Raw genomic sequence first — 13,998 nt, forward strand, 5'->3', positions numbered from 1 at the left:
AACATGCCATCCCAGTCCTCTAAAACAGTGAAGTGTTTTTATCACGATTTACTTATTTATTTTCAATCATGATACAATAAAGAAGAAATATGACACCCTGTAGAGGATACTTTTTTTCTCAAAGAGAGTGAGTACAGCACACTGTCCTAAAATTCAGCACAAACAATGTGGAACGTTGTCTTTGCTAAAGGCTGACTTCCCCAGGATCTATCAGCATGGCCAGCTGTGCTGAATGTTGAGTGTTGTCTACATCTGTTCACGGAAAAACCTTGCGAAATCATGTGCACTTTTTACCTTCTGTCCACTTAGAAGAAATGTCCACCTGAGAGCTAGTACTTTTACGTCCTCCCCCAAGTCCTCACACAGTAATACTCACATCAAAGATTTCAAAGCCAGCAATGTCCAGGACTCCAATGAAGAACTGTCTTGGCAGCTTAGTGTCCAATGTTTTGTTGATACGGACCACCAGCCACTTGAACATTCGATCATACACTGCCTTGGATAAGGCCCCAACAGCATACAAAACCTAAAACACAGATTTCAAAGTGCTACTACATACAACAGTTTTCACTGTGGAGGAACATAAGGATTTCACATTTTTTCTTATAATTGCCAAAGCATATTTAATGCAGTACAGCTTCTCTCCTTATTCGTTATGTATGTTTCAGTCACATACATACAAATGTGTACATAAAATGCTAGTAAATACCTTTTGGGAAAGAGCTAGACAGAAGGTTGCAAATGGTTTAATCTCTTTAACTGCCATGAAAAAAGCTTGTGGGCCTGATGGCAACCATGATATCCAGAACTACTATGGCCATAGGGGTGGTCTGTGCTTATGTTACTAATTTACTAATTGGCATTTGCTTCTAATTTGGAGGGATGCTAAGGCAGGAGATTTGAAAAGGAACTGCAGTGTCTCTTCTTTAGTCGAAAGCATGCACATCTACGCCTACTCTCTCCAGTGGATGTCTAGTAACTGAGCCTGTACCTTTGCCTATCTTTGGACAATTTTTGTTGTAATCAAAATACTGGAGCATCCTCTAAAGCATTGCTATAGACTGCAGCAGTACTAACCCAAGGACTTTTGTTTCCTAAATTAAATGGTACTTAAGTGGATATTCAGCTGATTGAGGTCACACAGAGATTAAAATTACATGAATAATGAATGAGTATATAAATAATCCATGGATCAGCTCTTCTAGGTAACTATTCAAATCCAGAATAAGATACCAATTCCCACATGCTTTTACTGCACCTCATTTCTTTAAGTGGCTATTACAGATGCATCAGAAAAATAGTCCATCAAGAGCAGTGCCTTTGTTAGTAAAGAGTCTATTTCCTTGTTAGTCTCTTTATCCATTTCCTGCTCTTTCACCATCTGTTACCCCAAGTGAAAGGATGTAGAATGAGAATGGGCACTAGAGGATCCAGTGTTCCAGCAACACATATATGCTAATACTTCTGCAGCTATTTCAATCTTTGAGATGTTGCAGAAGCCTCAAGGCTTTTGTAATGGGTATCCAAATACTATGATGTTTTCTCCTTACCTGTTCAACACTTTGACCTTTGGTCACATATTCATTACCAACTTTCACTCTAGGGTGTAATAAACCCTTAACCAAATCAGAGGAGTTGATTCCCATTAGGTAGGCAGCTTTGTCGGCACCTAATCAAGAGAAACAAGGTTTTAGTTGGATCTGAGCTGCTACATGAAAACATACCTAGCCAAGAAAAAAATGTTTAGTACACCCGCTTTCAAAGAGAAGCTATGACCTTGCTAATTTTGTAATATATCATCTTGGATGTGCCTGTGCTCTTTCCCACGGCAGAAGTCAGCTAGTAACACACTTAAGAAATTCTTGCAGTATAGGGAAAATAACATATCTTCACAATGGATATAGGCAGTTGAAATAATACTATTCAAGGTGCTGAAGGATGCAAAGATGCAAGACCTGAAGATGTAAAAGAGAAAGCTAAGGCAACAACTTTGTACAGTCATTTTGTTCAAATGGTTACAAAATGGAGTTTCATTGCATTGGTCTCACTGCATCTATTCACCTTTTACTAAGCAATGTTACTTGCCATTGTTCAAACCACTGCTAGAGATGAAAGAATAGCACTTTTGGCTGAACAGTGGCTGCACTGTGCAAAGTAAAATGAAACAGGCTGCTTATTCCTCAGTACAGTGTATCGTACCAGGATTTTGAATGTAAGGAGTAATGTTAGGTGTTATTCTTACTTTCAGTGCCATCAGCCTCTGCCTGCTCTTCTCTGGGTCGTTGTTTGAATTTCATGTTCCCAAAGTGCATAATTGCACCTGTGAGCTTGTAGGCACCAGACTTCTCATCTTGCACAAATCCCAAAATGTCCATGGCTTGCTGTGAAAAAAAACAATTGGATATGTTGTCACATGACTCTTCAATGATAATATTTTTTTGCAGTCCTAAAATCTACCTTTGAATTGCAGATATTATTAACTTGCCCAGGGGCACTGCGTCACAACAGCCCTTGAAATACTCTGAAGACTCAGCAGTAGTTGAGGAGCAAGGGGACATCTAACATTTATTTAGTTTAATGTATCAAAATTATAAGAACATTGAGTCCATGGACATCATTATGTGGGGCAAGGCCAGATACAAAAGCATCCTAGTTTATCAGATCTCATCCTTCATAGTATGAATGCAGTTGAGACCATTTCTGCTTCCATTTTATTCCAGTAATTTCAGTGGAATAAGTTAGGCTCCTGCTATCACTTTTCATTCCACCATGCACTCAATCAATGAGTCAAATCAGTACAGGCTTACATCTGTTGCCATCAATTCTTCTCCATCATCCAAGTTGTCCACTGTAACTACTCCTTGGGAGCAAAAGTGGTAGTCATATGGGTTGGTGGAGACCAATAGCATATCTGTAAAAGAACAGAAAAGATGAAAAATGCTGTCTATTCAGGATACATCCCTCAAAAAAACAGACTGAAAGGATGAAATCGGACAAACATTTGTCTTTACACAAACTTGAACGCAATGCTTTTTACAACTGTGTGGCAGCAACAAACCCTTTCACTCTACTTTTCCAATCCAAAGACCAGGATTTAGAGAAAGAGTGAATAAAAGTAACATAGGAATACTGCATATATCTCTATTAAGCATGTTTTGCAGTATACTGAGACAATTATTTCTTATATTGCTCTACTTTCTGCTTTGCATGGCAGTAGGGATAAAAACACAGAGGAGAAAAAGATTTTAGTACGATGCATGCCAGGAAAAAAGAGGATTTTTCTCTTCTTTCATAATAGATTCCCAAAATAAAAAGTTTCAAGACTCTTTGAAAAAGATTCTTGTCTCTCAACAAACAGAAGTCTGAACATAGTTCTATTTCTTTTCTTTTACCTTTTCCTTCACAACAAAAAATAGAGTTGTTTTCTAGAAAGCTAACTGGCTCCAGCACTTCAGGGAGAATCCTGCTTCTTTAAATCCACAGAAATTTTCAGCCATACTACAGACAAAGCTTTGACCAAGCTAGATGTCAATTTGTATACACATGTGCATGCATATCTAAGTATGTGTGTAAATATGTCTACTACTATGCGTCTTTAAAATCACAGTCTGCCCATACGTTTGCAATGTACCCAGTATGATATGCATTCACTTATTTATATTTTCATTTGTCTATATTTATATGCATCTATGCTGAGATATTTGTGCACACGTGTACAAAGACATACACTTCTTGTCTACAAAACAAAGCTACCATTGGTTTCAGTCTCTTCAGAAACCTGCAGACGCACTCCTGCTGGCCAGAAAGTTGTGTGCTGTTACGAAGTACTCAGATACTTGATGAGAAGGACCACATTTTCCCAGCACAGGGATTAACAGAGGAATCCCATTGCAACGCTTCCTTGAAATGTTTCCTGTAATTAATTAGGCCACATACAAGCTAAGAGGATCAGGGACTTGACCACATACTGTCAGAGTAAGCTTTTCAGAAGTTTAATGTTGCAATATAATGACTCTTTAATGCATTTTACAAGATGTGCTACATGTGTTTGTAGAACACAGAAGTATTACTTAAATGACCAGTGAAGGTTTTATTCAAAGCATTAGGAGATGGGTACCTCAATCAGTACACCACAGAAAAATTTCTTTTGTTGCTGCCATTGGAACACCACCTTTTGTAGAGCATGTCTGTCAGTGGAGGTTCAGATTTGAGGAATGGAAGCTTAAGGGTCTTCCTGAACACAAGTTTACTGCCTGTCCTCTCTTCAGCCAGTCTATTCTGCTAAAAGCTGGTTCTTAAATGCTTACCCAGTAACTCTGGTTTCTTTCCTGATAAGATCTGGTAGAAGATGTGATAGTCTCTCTCACCCGGTTGCTGAAAAATCACTCGGGATTTCTCCAGTAAATCTAGGTGCACAGTGAGAAATTCAGTGAGAAAAGTTCTTCAATTTTCATATGAGCAATCAGTATTTTTTAAAAGAGAAGAGAGTATGGTGCTTACAGATCTCAATATCAGCAGATGACAGCTTGCCTGTGGTTCCAAAATGGATTCGAATAAATTTACCCTAATTCACACAGAAGAATATTTTAATTAGTGAATACAGAGAGGGAAATGAAGTTGTTACATGAAAGTAATCACTTGGATCAAAGAATTAGTTTATGCTAACTCCTTGGCTTTGCACAGGCAGATTTCCGATGAGAAATACCAAACAATGATATAATAGTTTTCCAAGCCTGAGTCTATACATACAGTCTATACATAATTGACTTGTGGGGAAACGATAATTGTGCACCTTTTGGACAGGCTGAGATATGGGAAAGCACACATTTTCCAGTTTCATGTTGCAGTTTTGCAGGAATGTGGGACTTAGAACAGTAAGCCAATAAGCCTGGCTAGGACATATAGGCACTCTAGCTCTCTTTTTTTTTTTTTTTTTGACTCTCCCTTATCTGCAATCCTGACTTTTACGCTCTGCTTAGTCAGAACGATGCTATGCTATTTACCCTGATTTGCCTGTTAATTTTGAATATTCATACCAAAAATTAATTTAAAACAAATCAAATTAGCTTTCACTTAATGTATCATGCTCAAAGACATCAGCTTTCCTGAAATTAATTTGCATTCCAGCTGGAAAACTTACAGCAACTGTGTAGCTTCCCACAGATGCTTACAATCTCCGATTCTCTACGTGACCCTTCCAATTTCAGTTTTAATCAGATTTCTTAGGGAAGAGATGGGCTACAAACTCAGGCTATCATCCTTCATGCAACACCTTTTGGACCTCTGAGCCAACGTCAACCAAATGTGACAGAAGGGTACCCCAGCAGACTGATCTCCTGTAGGTCTAGTGGAAACAAGGAGAGAGGCCCGAGCTTATAACCACACTGAAGAATGAGCAGGGGCAGCTTATTGTGACAAAAAGGTAGGTAGTGTGGACCAAAGGTGGGAGAATTGTTATTTATGAGTGTCTGCGGAGTGTGAAGGTCTTGCTTTTTTCTCTTTATTCCCCCTTCAGTAGCTTTTCCTAGTCAGGTCCTACTTCATTATTCCTTCCACGTGAAGAAAACCCAACCATTTTAGCAGACAAAATTAGAAGCGATTTATAAAAGGATTATGACAGAGATGTTATTAACTGGCCATTGTTGAAAACACGTTAGGTTACGGACTTACAAAACGTGAGGAGTTGTCATTTCTCAGGGTTTTGGCGTTTCCAAAAGCTTCTAGGGCTGGGTTTGCTTGAATGATTTGATCTTCCAAGGTTCCCTAAAAATCAAGGTTGCAATACTTTTGAGAAACATAGAGCCCAAAAACTCAGCTGGCTTCTGTAACTCAGCCTTGCCTTTCCTCACAGGCAGAAAGCCTCCTTACCACAATGGTAAGGCCACACCAGACGGGTGGCACAGCATGAGTGATCCAACAGCACAGCTGCCAACTAGGAGTCCTTGAAAGGCCTCAGCAGTTCAGCTGCTCTCTGCTGCTTTGCTTTAGGTTTTTATAATTTATGCCATCTGCACACAAATGGTATCACCATGTCTTTCTGTGTGCTATGTATGGAGTCTCTGGGGACATCCATGTGAACGCATAGAGGAGATGGGCTGCTGAAGATTGTGACAAGTACTGCAGTGAAATGCAGTAGTTTTGAAAGCAGTCAGAACTTGTAACGCCTGGAATTTTGGGAGATGAGAAAAGCATTATCTTCTGCTTGCAAAAACTTTAGTTTGCAAAAGAAAATTGCAACTGCCTTGGCTTCAGGGAACGTTTCACTAGGGGAGCCATGCAGAGTGAAATTCTGAGGTTCATGGAGCAGAATGATAGGTGAATAGCGATTCTGTATGGAAAAGATAAAATAGCAAACTGATTACTTACCCCAGTTTTGGTAGCTGGTTGCTGTCAAAAGAAAAAAAAAAAGATTAAAAAAAACCAACATGGGCATGAACAAGAAAGGCATCACAGAAGATAAAGATTAGAAAGGTTAGATGTCCAGTTGGTGCCAACATACCGTTAGAGATTTCTGAAGCCTTACTTTGCATTCACCACACGTCACAAAATAGCCATGTTCCTACTCAGCTTGTTATTTTAACCCCTAACCCAAATGTCTCAGTGCCTTTACTATAGAGCTGTTTGAGAAGAAAGCACAAGGCTGACTAACTAGATTGAGAAAAGAAGCTGTGACCAGGTGAAAAGCACTTACAAAAACATGTAAATGCAAACAGACAAGTTTTAGGTAATTAAATCATGCTGCACTAGAACTCTTGGATTATTATTATTTATGATGTTACTTCAGCTGACAAATTACAAGGAAAAATTTTCCAGCTGTGATATCTGTTATTAATACATCTGTTTCATGAGCACACCACATTTCAGACACCATTATGAGCATCTAGATCATTGCACATAAAAGGCTGACTCTGGACCACTCAATCATTTGCTAAGAGAGCTTTGTAGACTTCAGATGAATACATAATAGATTTTGGTGACATAAGGTGAATGTACAGTATCTAAGACAGGATGAAATTCTGGCTTTTATATATGGTTCATAGGAATCAGTTAATTCACCACAAAGAACTTCGAGCCTTGAAATGCAGTGAAACAGATAGTGAATAAGCTCATAGCAACACAAGATAAAAAGCAACATGAATGAACTATTCACTGTAACTTTAGCACTTTTAAGCAGAATAGTGCTTATCCAAAGGGAAATATAGAAAAGCTGATTTAAATTCTTTTGTTAAAACACTCCTATTTTTGTGGTCATAAAAGGCTTTTCAACAAAACAGACATTCTGATGAAAGCTAAGCTTTTTTTAAGACCTTCCCAGGTGAAAAAAAATCAATTATTTTTCTTAATCTTCATGGTATCCCCAACTTTTACCAGCTGCAATACATTCAGAAACATTTAATACATATGAAAATTAAACTCCTGGACAAAAAGCAGCAGCAACAAGCATTAACTCAGAACCAGAAGTCATTTTGCGGCTCCACATGCAGCATGGCAATTTTGGAAGAGAATTACTTTTCTATCTTCAGAACAATATGGTCTTGGTAATGTCATTTAGAAGCATCAGTATCTTTTCCCAACAAACACTTATCCTAGCCATGCCTGCTGAAGTTTAGCACGTGGTCTAGTGGTCAGGATGCAGACTTGCAATGTTAGTTGTACACAACATAAATCGTAGAAGCCTGAAATGAAACAGCTGCTGGCAGACTTACACTTTTTTTACCAGGTTCACCCAGGGCTGCCACTGTGGCAAAGTACTGGATGACCCTTTTTGTGTTGACAGTCTTGCCAGCACCAGATTCTCCGCTATGGGAAGAAGGAAGAGAACATTACTGTTGCTCCACCAGTGGTAACTCTTGTTCTTACCCACCCATCATCCCATCAGCTTCATGTATTGCATAGGCTTTTCTTAGAGTCACCAACTGATTCCTGTAGTCTGTTTGCTCATTTCAGTGAAAATCATGTCAGTGACAAATAATGCTACATGAGACTGCATTCAGAAACCTCATATAAATGCACACTTCTTTGAGATTTCATTAAGGGCATGAAATTTTGTTACAAACATCCACACTCAGTATCTGAGGCATACCTCTGTACAGCTAATGAGTTAAAAATCAAAGGAAATCTGCAGCATTTTGCCAGCATCATCCAGAAGCATATGTGAACTGTGGAGAGAGACACACAGCTCTCCATCTTTCATGCTTGCCAGTAAAAGACATCCCTCTTTTTTTTTTTTCTGTCTTGGTCATCTTCCTCCCTACAGATGTGTCAACTCAGTGCTCTTAACTACGTTTTGCAGCTAGAACAACTGTGTTGAGCCTGAAGAGGGCAGAGAGCAAGGACAGAACTGGAAGAACTTCTTTAATTGCCTGCAGAGTTGCTACCATGCCCACTTGGAATGAACACTAAATGGGGATCAGAAACAGACTGGCCTCCATCAAATGAAATCCTCAGCTACTTCTTTCCAACGAGACTCAAAGCAGACATCAGGTGGCCAAAGTGCTAATTATTGACTTGGATTAAGTTCCAGGCAATTTAGCTGAGTTTTCAAGGGTCAACTTGTATTTCAGAGGGATTTTTTTTTTCTTTGAAGTTTTTTTGCAGCAATAGAGTCTCAAATCAGTCAAAAGAGAAGCACTTACGTGATCAGCATAGACTGATTTTCCCGATCTGTGGATGAAAAAAAATGAGACAAACTTAGTAGGCTGTACTTTTTGCTTATTACCCTTGCAAATCAGCACCAACGAATCCAGAAGCAGTCCTGAAAGAAAAGCACAGAATCACAGGAAATGGTGATGAAAAGAAAAAATAAGCCCCATGTAGTCCAGCTTTGAGCAGTGCCAATTCTACCCTTGCCCTGAATCTCCCTCTTCTGTTTTCTTCAAGTCAGCATTAAACATCTGAGTCATAAATATTCTCTTTTGCCTGGAAAACAATAAAATAGAAAGTAATTTCCTGTGGGCAAAACATTTATTTCTCTACTCCTGCGTAGGTTTCAGCTCACACCTGACCCCTCTGCCCTGCAGTACTGCACCAGCCCAAGCAATTCCACTGTTTGTTAATGGACCCTTCCTCACTATTTATGTATTCTTCTTTGGTTAGCTATGCTACTGAAATAAAGTCTTAAAGCCTTCTTTCTGATAATAGGCCTGAGCAGAAACAAACATTTATAAGAACAGTTTGCAATCAGTATGTTAACAACCTAGTTCAGCGAATATGAAATAATACCACCTTCCTGAACCATTGTATCTAAATTCCTCTTTTCTGTTTTAACTCCAGAGGTCATGACCAGCTGCACGTTGGGCAGCCTGTTAATATTTCACTCATGCAATAAACAAAGCACCTCTCTGCAGCCACACACAGACCTCGTCTGCCCCAGCACCTCCCATCCTCTTGCATTTGCCATTTTTTGAAAACCAGGTGGGAGCAGCATGTGACTCCAATTCTATCGGGACTTTCTCGGCAGCCTCCCAGCACCCGGTGGAAGCGCATCACTGCTGCCCCCTGCTGATAAGCTCCCCCCCCCCCACCCCTTTTTATTTTTTTTTTTTTATTTTTTTTAATTTATTTTTTTTTTTCTTTCAGTAATTTTTTTTTCTTTCAGTAATTTGAATGCGGGGATGAGGTTTCGCAAGAGAATCTGGAGCTGGTTGCCCACAGTAGGCTCTCAGCCACGAGGCAGTCAGACAATGCTGATTCATAGCAGGTTCCTGGGTGCGACGTGTGCACAGCACCCTCCGTGGCTGCCCTTCATTAACCTTTCAGTGTTTGCATCTGATGAGCATCAGAATGAGCTTGCTGCTGCCAGAACCCGCACAACGATGGGCAGGGGAGAGGAAAAAAAAAACAAAAAACAAAAAACAAAAAGCAGTAATTAATAAAATTATGGATGCAGACTCCCAAGCTCCTGTTGCTTGTCAAGTATCTGCACATTTGGTGTGCACTGCTCTCTCTAACGGCCATCTGGTATCAGTCACGTCTGCTAAATAAAGCAAAACTAAATTTAAAAGCAAGGAGCGCCACTTACTACGCAGCATGTCGTGGTATGCGTTATCAGCAATGGAGAAGATGTGAGGAGGGGCTTCTGAGCGCCTCTTGCCTTTGTAGGCAGCAACAACCTCTGACTTGTAGACAGGCAGCCACTTGTAGGGGTTTATAGTCACGCAGAACAAGCCTGAGTAGGTCTAAAGAAGAAAAACAGACAAGGAAGAACAGTCTCTCAACGAATGAGGAAAAGAAATCTGAGTAAACCAAGCAGAAACTGGTGCTGCCAGCTTCTAATCTGACTTGGAAATCTGATTGGAAGTTTTAGAAATTCAGATCAAAGGCTGAAATAGTTTGCTAAGTGACTTCCTATTGGCAATCAATGGCATCAGTATTACAGATATTAATCACAGAATCATAGAATCATAGAATGACTTGGTTTGTAAAGGATCACAATGATCATCCAGTTTCAACTCCCCTGCTGTGTGCAGGGTCGCCAAGCACCAGACCAGGCTGCCCAGAGCCACATCCAGCCTGGCCTTGAATGCCTCCAGGGATGGGGCATCCACAGCCTTCTTGGGCAACCTGTTCCAGCATGTCACCACCCTCTGTGTGAAAAACTTCCTCCTAATATCTAACCTACACCTCCCCTGTCTCAGTTTAAAACCATTCCCCCTTGTCCTATCACTATCCACCCTCGTAAAAGCTGTTCCGCCTCTTGTTTATATGCTCCTGTCAACTACTGAGAGGCCACAATGAGATCTCCCCAGAGCCTTCTCTTCTCCAAGCTAAACAAGCCCAGCTCCCCCAACCTTTCTTCATAGGAGAGGTGCTCCTAAACAGTTTTCCAAAGGGGGAAAAAAGTATTTCTAAGGTCATGATCAGACAAGCTGCCCCTTCAGCAGAGCAGAGGAACAGCAAGGAGATCTACATCTGATTTTCTGCCTGGCTGCCCAGCAAGAGCTCCTTCCTTTTGAAAACAGTAATTATGAAATAAAAATCACAGTTTTTCTATTTGAATTCTATTCTTAGGAAGAGAAATCTGGGAGAAAGAACTATTCTTAGAAGAAGAAGTCTGAGAGAAACAATCTGTCATTACCAACTTGCTATGGGCACCCTGGGGAAAAATTCAGTTGGTTGTTCAAAGAGAAAACTTGGACCAGGTTGCCCAGAGAGGTAGTGGATGCCCCATCCCTGGAGACTCTCAAGGTCAGGCTGCATGGGGCTCTGATCAACCTGATCGAGCTGTAGGTACCCCCATTCATTGCAGGGGAGTTAAACTAGATGACCTTAAAAGTGTCTTCCAACTCAAACCATTCTATGATTCTGTGTAAACCTCATATAGCACTGCTCTCCAAAACTGAGGAGCTTTTTTAGTGTTTGGAAAAAAAAGTAATTGGTAATCTATCTAAAGTAATCTATCTTTATAGTGATTCAGCCCACATAACAGAATTCCAATTGTAACTCTGGGGAATTGGTGTTAGCTGGTAACTTTTCAGGTACTTAGTCTGGGTCCAATCATAAAACTTCACAGAAACCAGCTACTATATTGGCATAAACACAATATGCATGTAGAATATTGAGTTAACAAATTCAGGAGCCTTCCTCCCAAAATAGCATTTGGACCTGCTTCAGAATGCCCCTGGTATGAGTCGTCAGTCCTTTTTAAGAGAAAAAAACTCCAACCTGTAAATGGATTAAAACAAGATGACAAATGTCATTTTCTAGCTATAGCAATCTGCAAGACATAGGTATGTTTTAGGACATACATGTTCATACAGGGGTTATTAGATGAATCCTGAAACTGTATAACAATCATAATTTAAACTGGATTCAGTCCTCTGATGAAAACCACAAACCTGAATAAGGACTGGCTAGAAAATCTGTAGATTGCCCTGACTGACTTCAAACACAGTTGGATGCAGCATACTGAAGGCAAAAGTTTGGTCCCATAAAAACTGATGCTACCGAAGCTTGTTCTGGTGATGACAGAAATTATGTTAATGATGCCATGGGAAAGATACAGAGTGAGGAATAAAGCCAGAGCAAAACAAGGCAGATGTCAGCACTGAAAATGAAGGGAAGAAAATTGCAGAACTAAAGATAGAAAGGTTCCTAGTTAAAAGAAGTTATATATGTGCTCTAAGCTTGAGGCATTGTTTCTTAACAAGGAAATTGCTATGCCTAATAATGTCAGGTATTAATATTTGGAGTAGAAAAATAAAATTGGTTTCCCAAAGGCCTTGACTGCTGAAAATATGTTCTATGACACCCCTTTCCCAGGCATGCAAGGAAGAACAGAGCTAGACATTATGTTATTCATTCACTTTTGTTGTCTATATTTATTCAAATCTACTGCAAGAAACTTCTTTCCTTTTTGAGCAATTGAGCCCTCAATTTTATGGCATATGCAAGTTATGAGCTGAATGCGAAGAACCTGTGTTCAAACATCATAGCACTTGAAATGCATGTTTCCAAATACACAAAGCAGGGACCCTTACATAAATCATCCAGTTGCTGTAGCGCTTCCTCAGGTTGTACAGCACAGACGCCTCATTCAGATGGGTCAGCATAGCCATGTCCTCAATCATGTCAAATTTGGGAGGGTTCATTGACTGCACGTCATCTTCTTTTATAGTCATGGTCTGCAAAGACAGATAGAATATAGCAGGTCTAGAAAACACTTAGAATCCCAATCAGTTCCCCTCCTTAGAGGTAAATGTATTATCTCTCTAGGAGGAGGTCCTCCCACTCAATATGGTCTAAGTAATTCCATTTGTTTTCACAAACATAAACATTGTTTTCACAAAACATAGAAGCAGGGAAGACTGGGATGCTTCGGGTAAGGAGAGTGATATGGCTGTGAAGCCATGAGATTTAGCTCTAAGTGTGGAGTTTTACCTCCTGCCTCCTTCTAGGATCCAAACCTGGCTTAGATGGTTGCACATCTCTGCTTGCAGTGCTTTGCAGAAGTTGATGTGCCATCAAACTCCTATTTTTCTCTTGGCTGTTTCTCATTTGTCATCAGCTACTGAGGCTTCCTGTTCACAAGCTATTTCACAGATGATGTGAACCAGGCAGCAGAGCTTAAACTGAGCTAGGTTTGTTCTGGGGCTTGCTGCTCAGCCCTCCTTAGTCATGGGTCAGACAAAAATGCTTTCATACCCGTCCATCTGTTGTCTCAACGGTTACTTTGCCACCGCTGGTTTCTGTAATTTCAGCTTCAACATAAGCTTTCTTCTCATCAGGAACCCAACATTTTTTTTTCCCTGTGAAATTAGGGAGAAGAAAGGTTCACAGACTTGTGTAGAATAATAACACCATGCTGAACTGGGATTGGTAGAGTTAGTTTTAACGCACAAGCAGCAAGAATCATCAGGGACCACAGCCAATCGTAGAGCTGTGGGAGCTGCGTGCCAGAACAGAAGGTGCAGGGCTCACGAATGTTGTCTCTCCTTTGAAGCCACCACTTGGCTTCCCTCGATCCTCCCAGCACAAGGTGTCACAATATTTCACAAATGCTGGCTGTGTCTCAGCCTCCAAGGGAAATTCATAATCACTAGCACTGATGTGCAGATGGAGGAACTGAGATCCAAGACCAAATGAAGCTGTATGCTAAAAACTCACAGTGAACATTGCTATCTGAATGAGGAATTTAGCCCACATTATTTGCCTGCCAGCTATCAGATTTAACCTTATTCCTGATATTCTCCTGAAGTTTGTCTTGAAAAACAGCAATTTAATAACTCACACTGAGTTACTACTGTTGCTTTTTAGAAGTTTGGAGGATCTGCTAGACTTCAGATGGCTTGTTATAGCCACTGCTCTCAACAGGGCATTGCTGTGGTTATTGGCACATTTGTTCTTACTACTACACCTCAGAACTCATGTAAATACATTTCATGAAAAATAACTCTTGGAAAACTAAAACCTAGTACTGGTTTGCCTATAAAATGTATAAATCAAGCAGATGGAGACATCTATTCACATCACAGAAATCCTTGCATTACCAGAAAATCA

General features: G+C 40.1%; 1 protein-coding gene across 1 annotated transcript in view; it reads right to left on the reverse strand.

Annotated features, from left to right (window-relative positions):
• MYH15 (myosin heavy chain 15) overlaps positions 1-13,998 on the reverse strand; it is a 46,440-nt gene that overhangs the window by 29,152 nt on the left and 3,290 nt on the right. Inside the window, exons 3-15 of the mRNA XM_031613185.2 lie at positions 13,144-13,247; positions 12,480-12,623; positions 10,022-10,178; positions 8,637-8,664; positions 7,707-7,800; positions 6,367-6,387; positions 5,671-5,763; positions 4,501-4,564; positions 4,308-4,406; positions 2,808-2,911; positions 2,243-2,381; positions 1,551-1,669; positions 377-526 (exon numbers count right to left, since the gene is read on the reverse strand). Coding sequence (XP_031469045.1) covers positions 377-526; positions 1,551-1,669; positions 2,243-2,381; positions 2,808-2,911; positions 4,308-4,406; positions 4,501-4,564; positions 5,671-5,763; positions 6,367-6,387; positions 7,707-7,800; positions 8,637-8,664; positions 10,022-10,178; positions 12,480-12,623; positions 13,144-13,247 — 1,316 coding nt within the window. The remainder of the gene's footprint in view (positions 1-376; positions 527-1,550; positions 1,670-2,242; positions 2,382-2,807; positions 2,912-4,307; positions 4,407-4,500; positions 4,565-5,670; positions 5,764-6,366; positions 6,388-7,706; positions 7,801-8,636; positions 8,665-10,021; positions 10,179-12,479; positions 12,624-13,143; positions 13,248-13,998) is intronic.

The sequence above is a fragment of the Phasianus colchicus genome, chromosome 1 (genome assembly GCF_987193195.1).
Source record: "Phasianus colchicus chromosome 1, bPhaCol1.hap1.1, whole genome shotgun sequence".
Classification (NCBI taxonomy): domain Eukaryota; kingdom Metazoa; phylum Chordata; class Aves; order Galliformes; family Phasianidae; genus Phasianus; species Phasianus colchicus.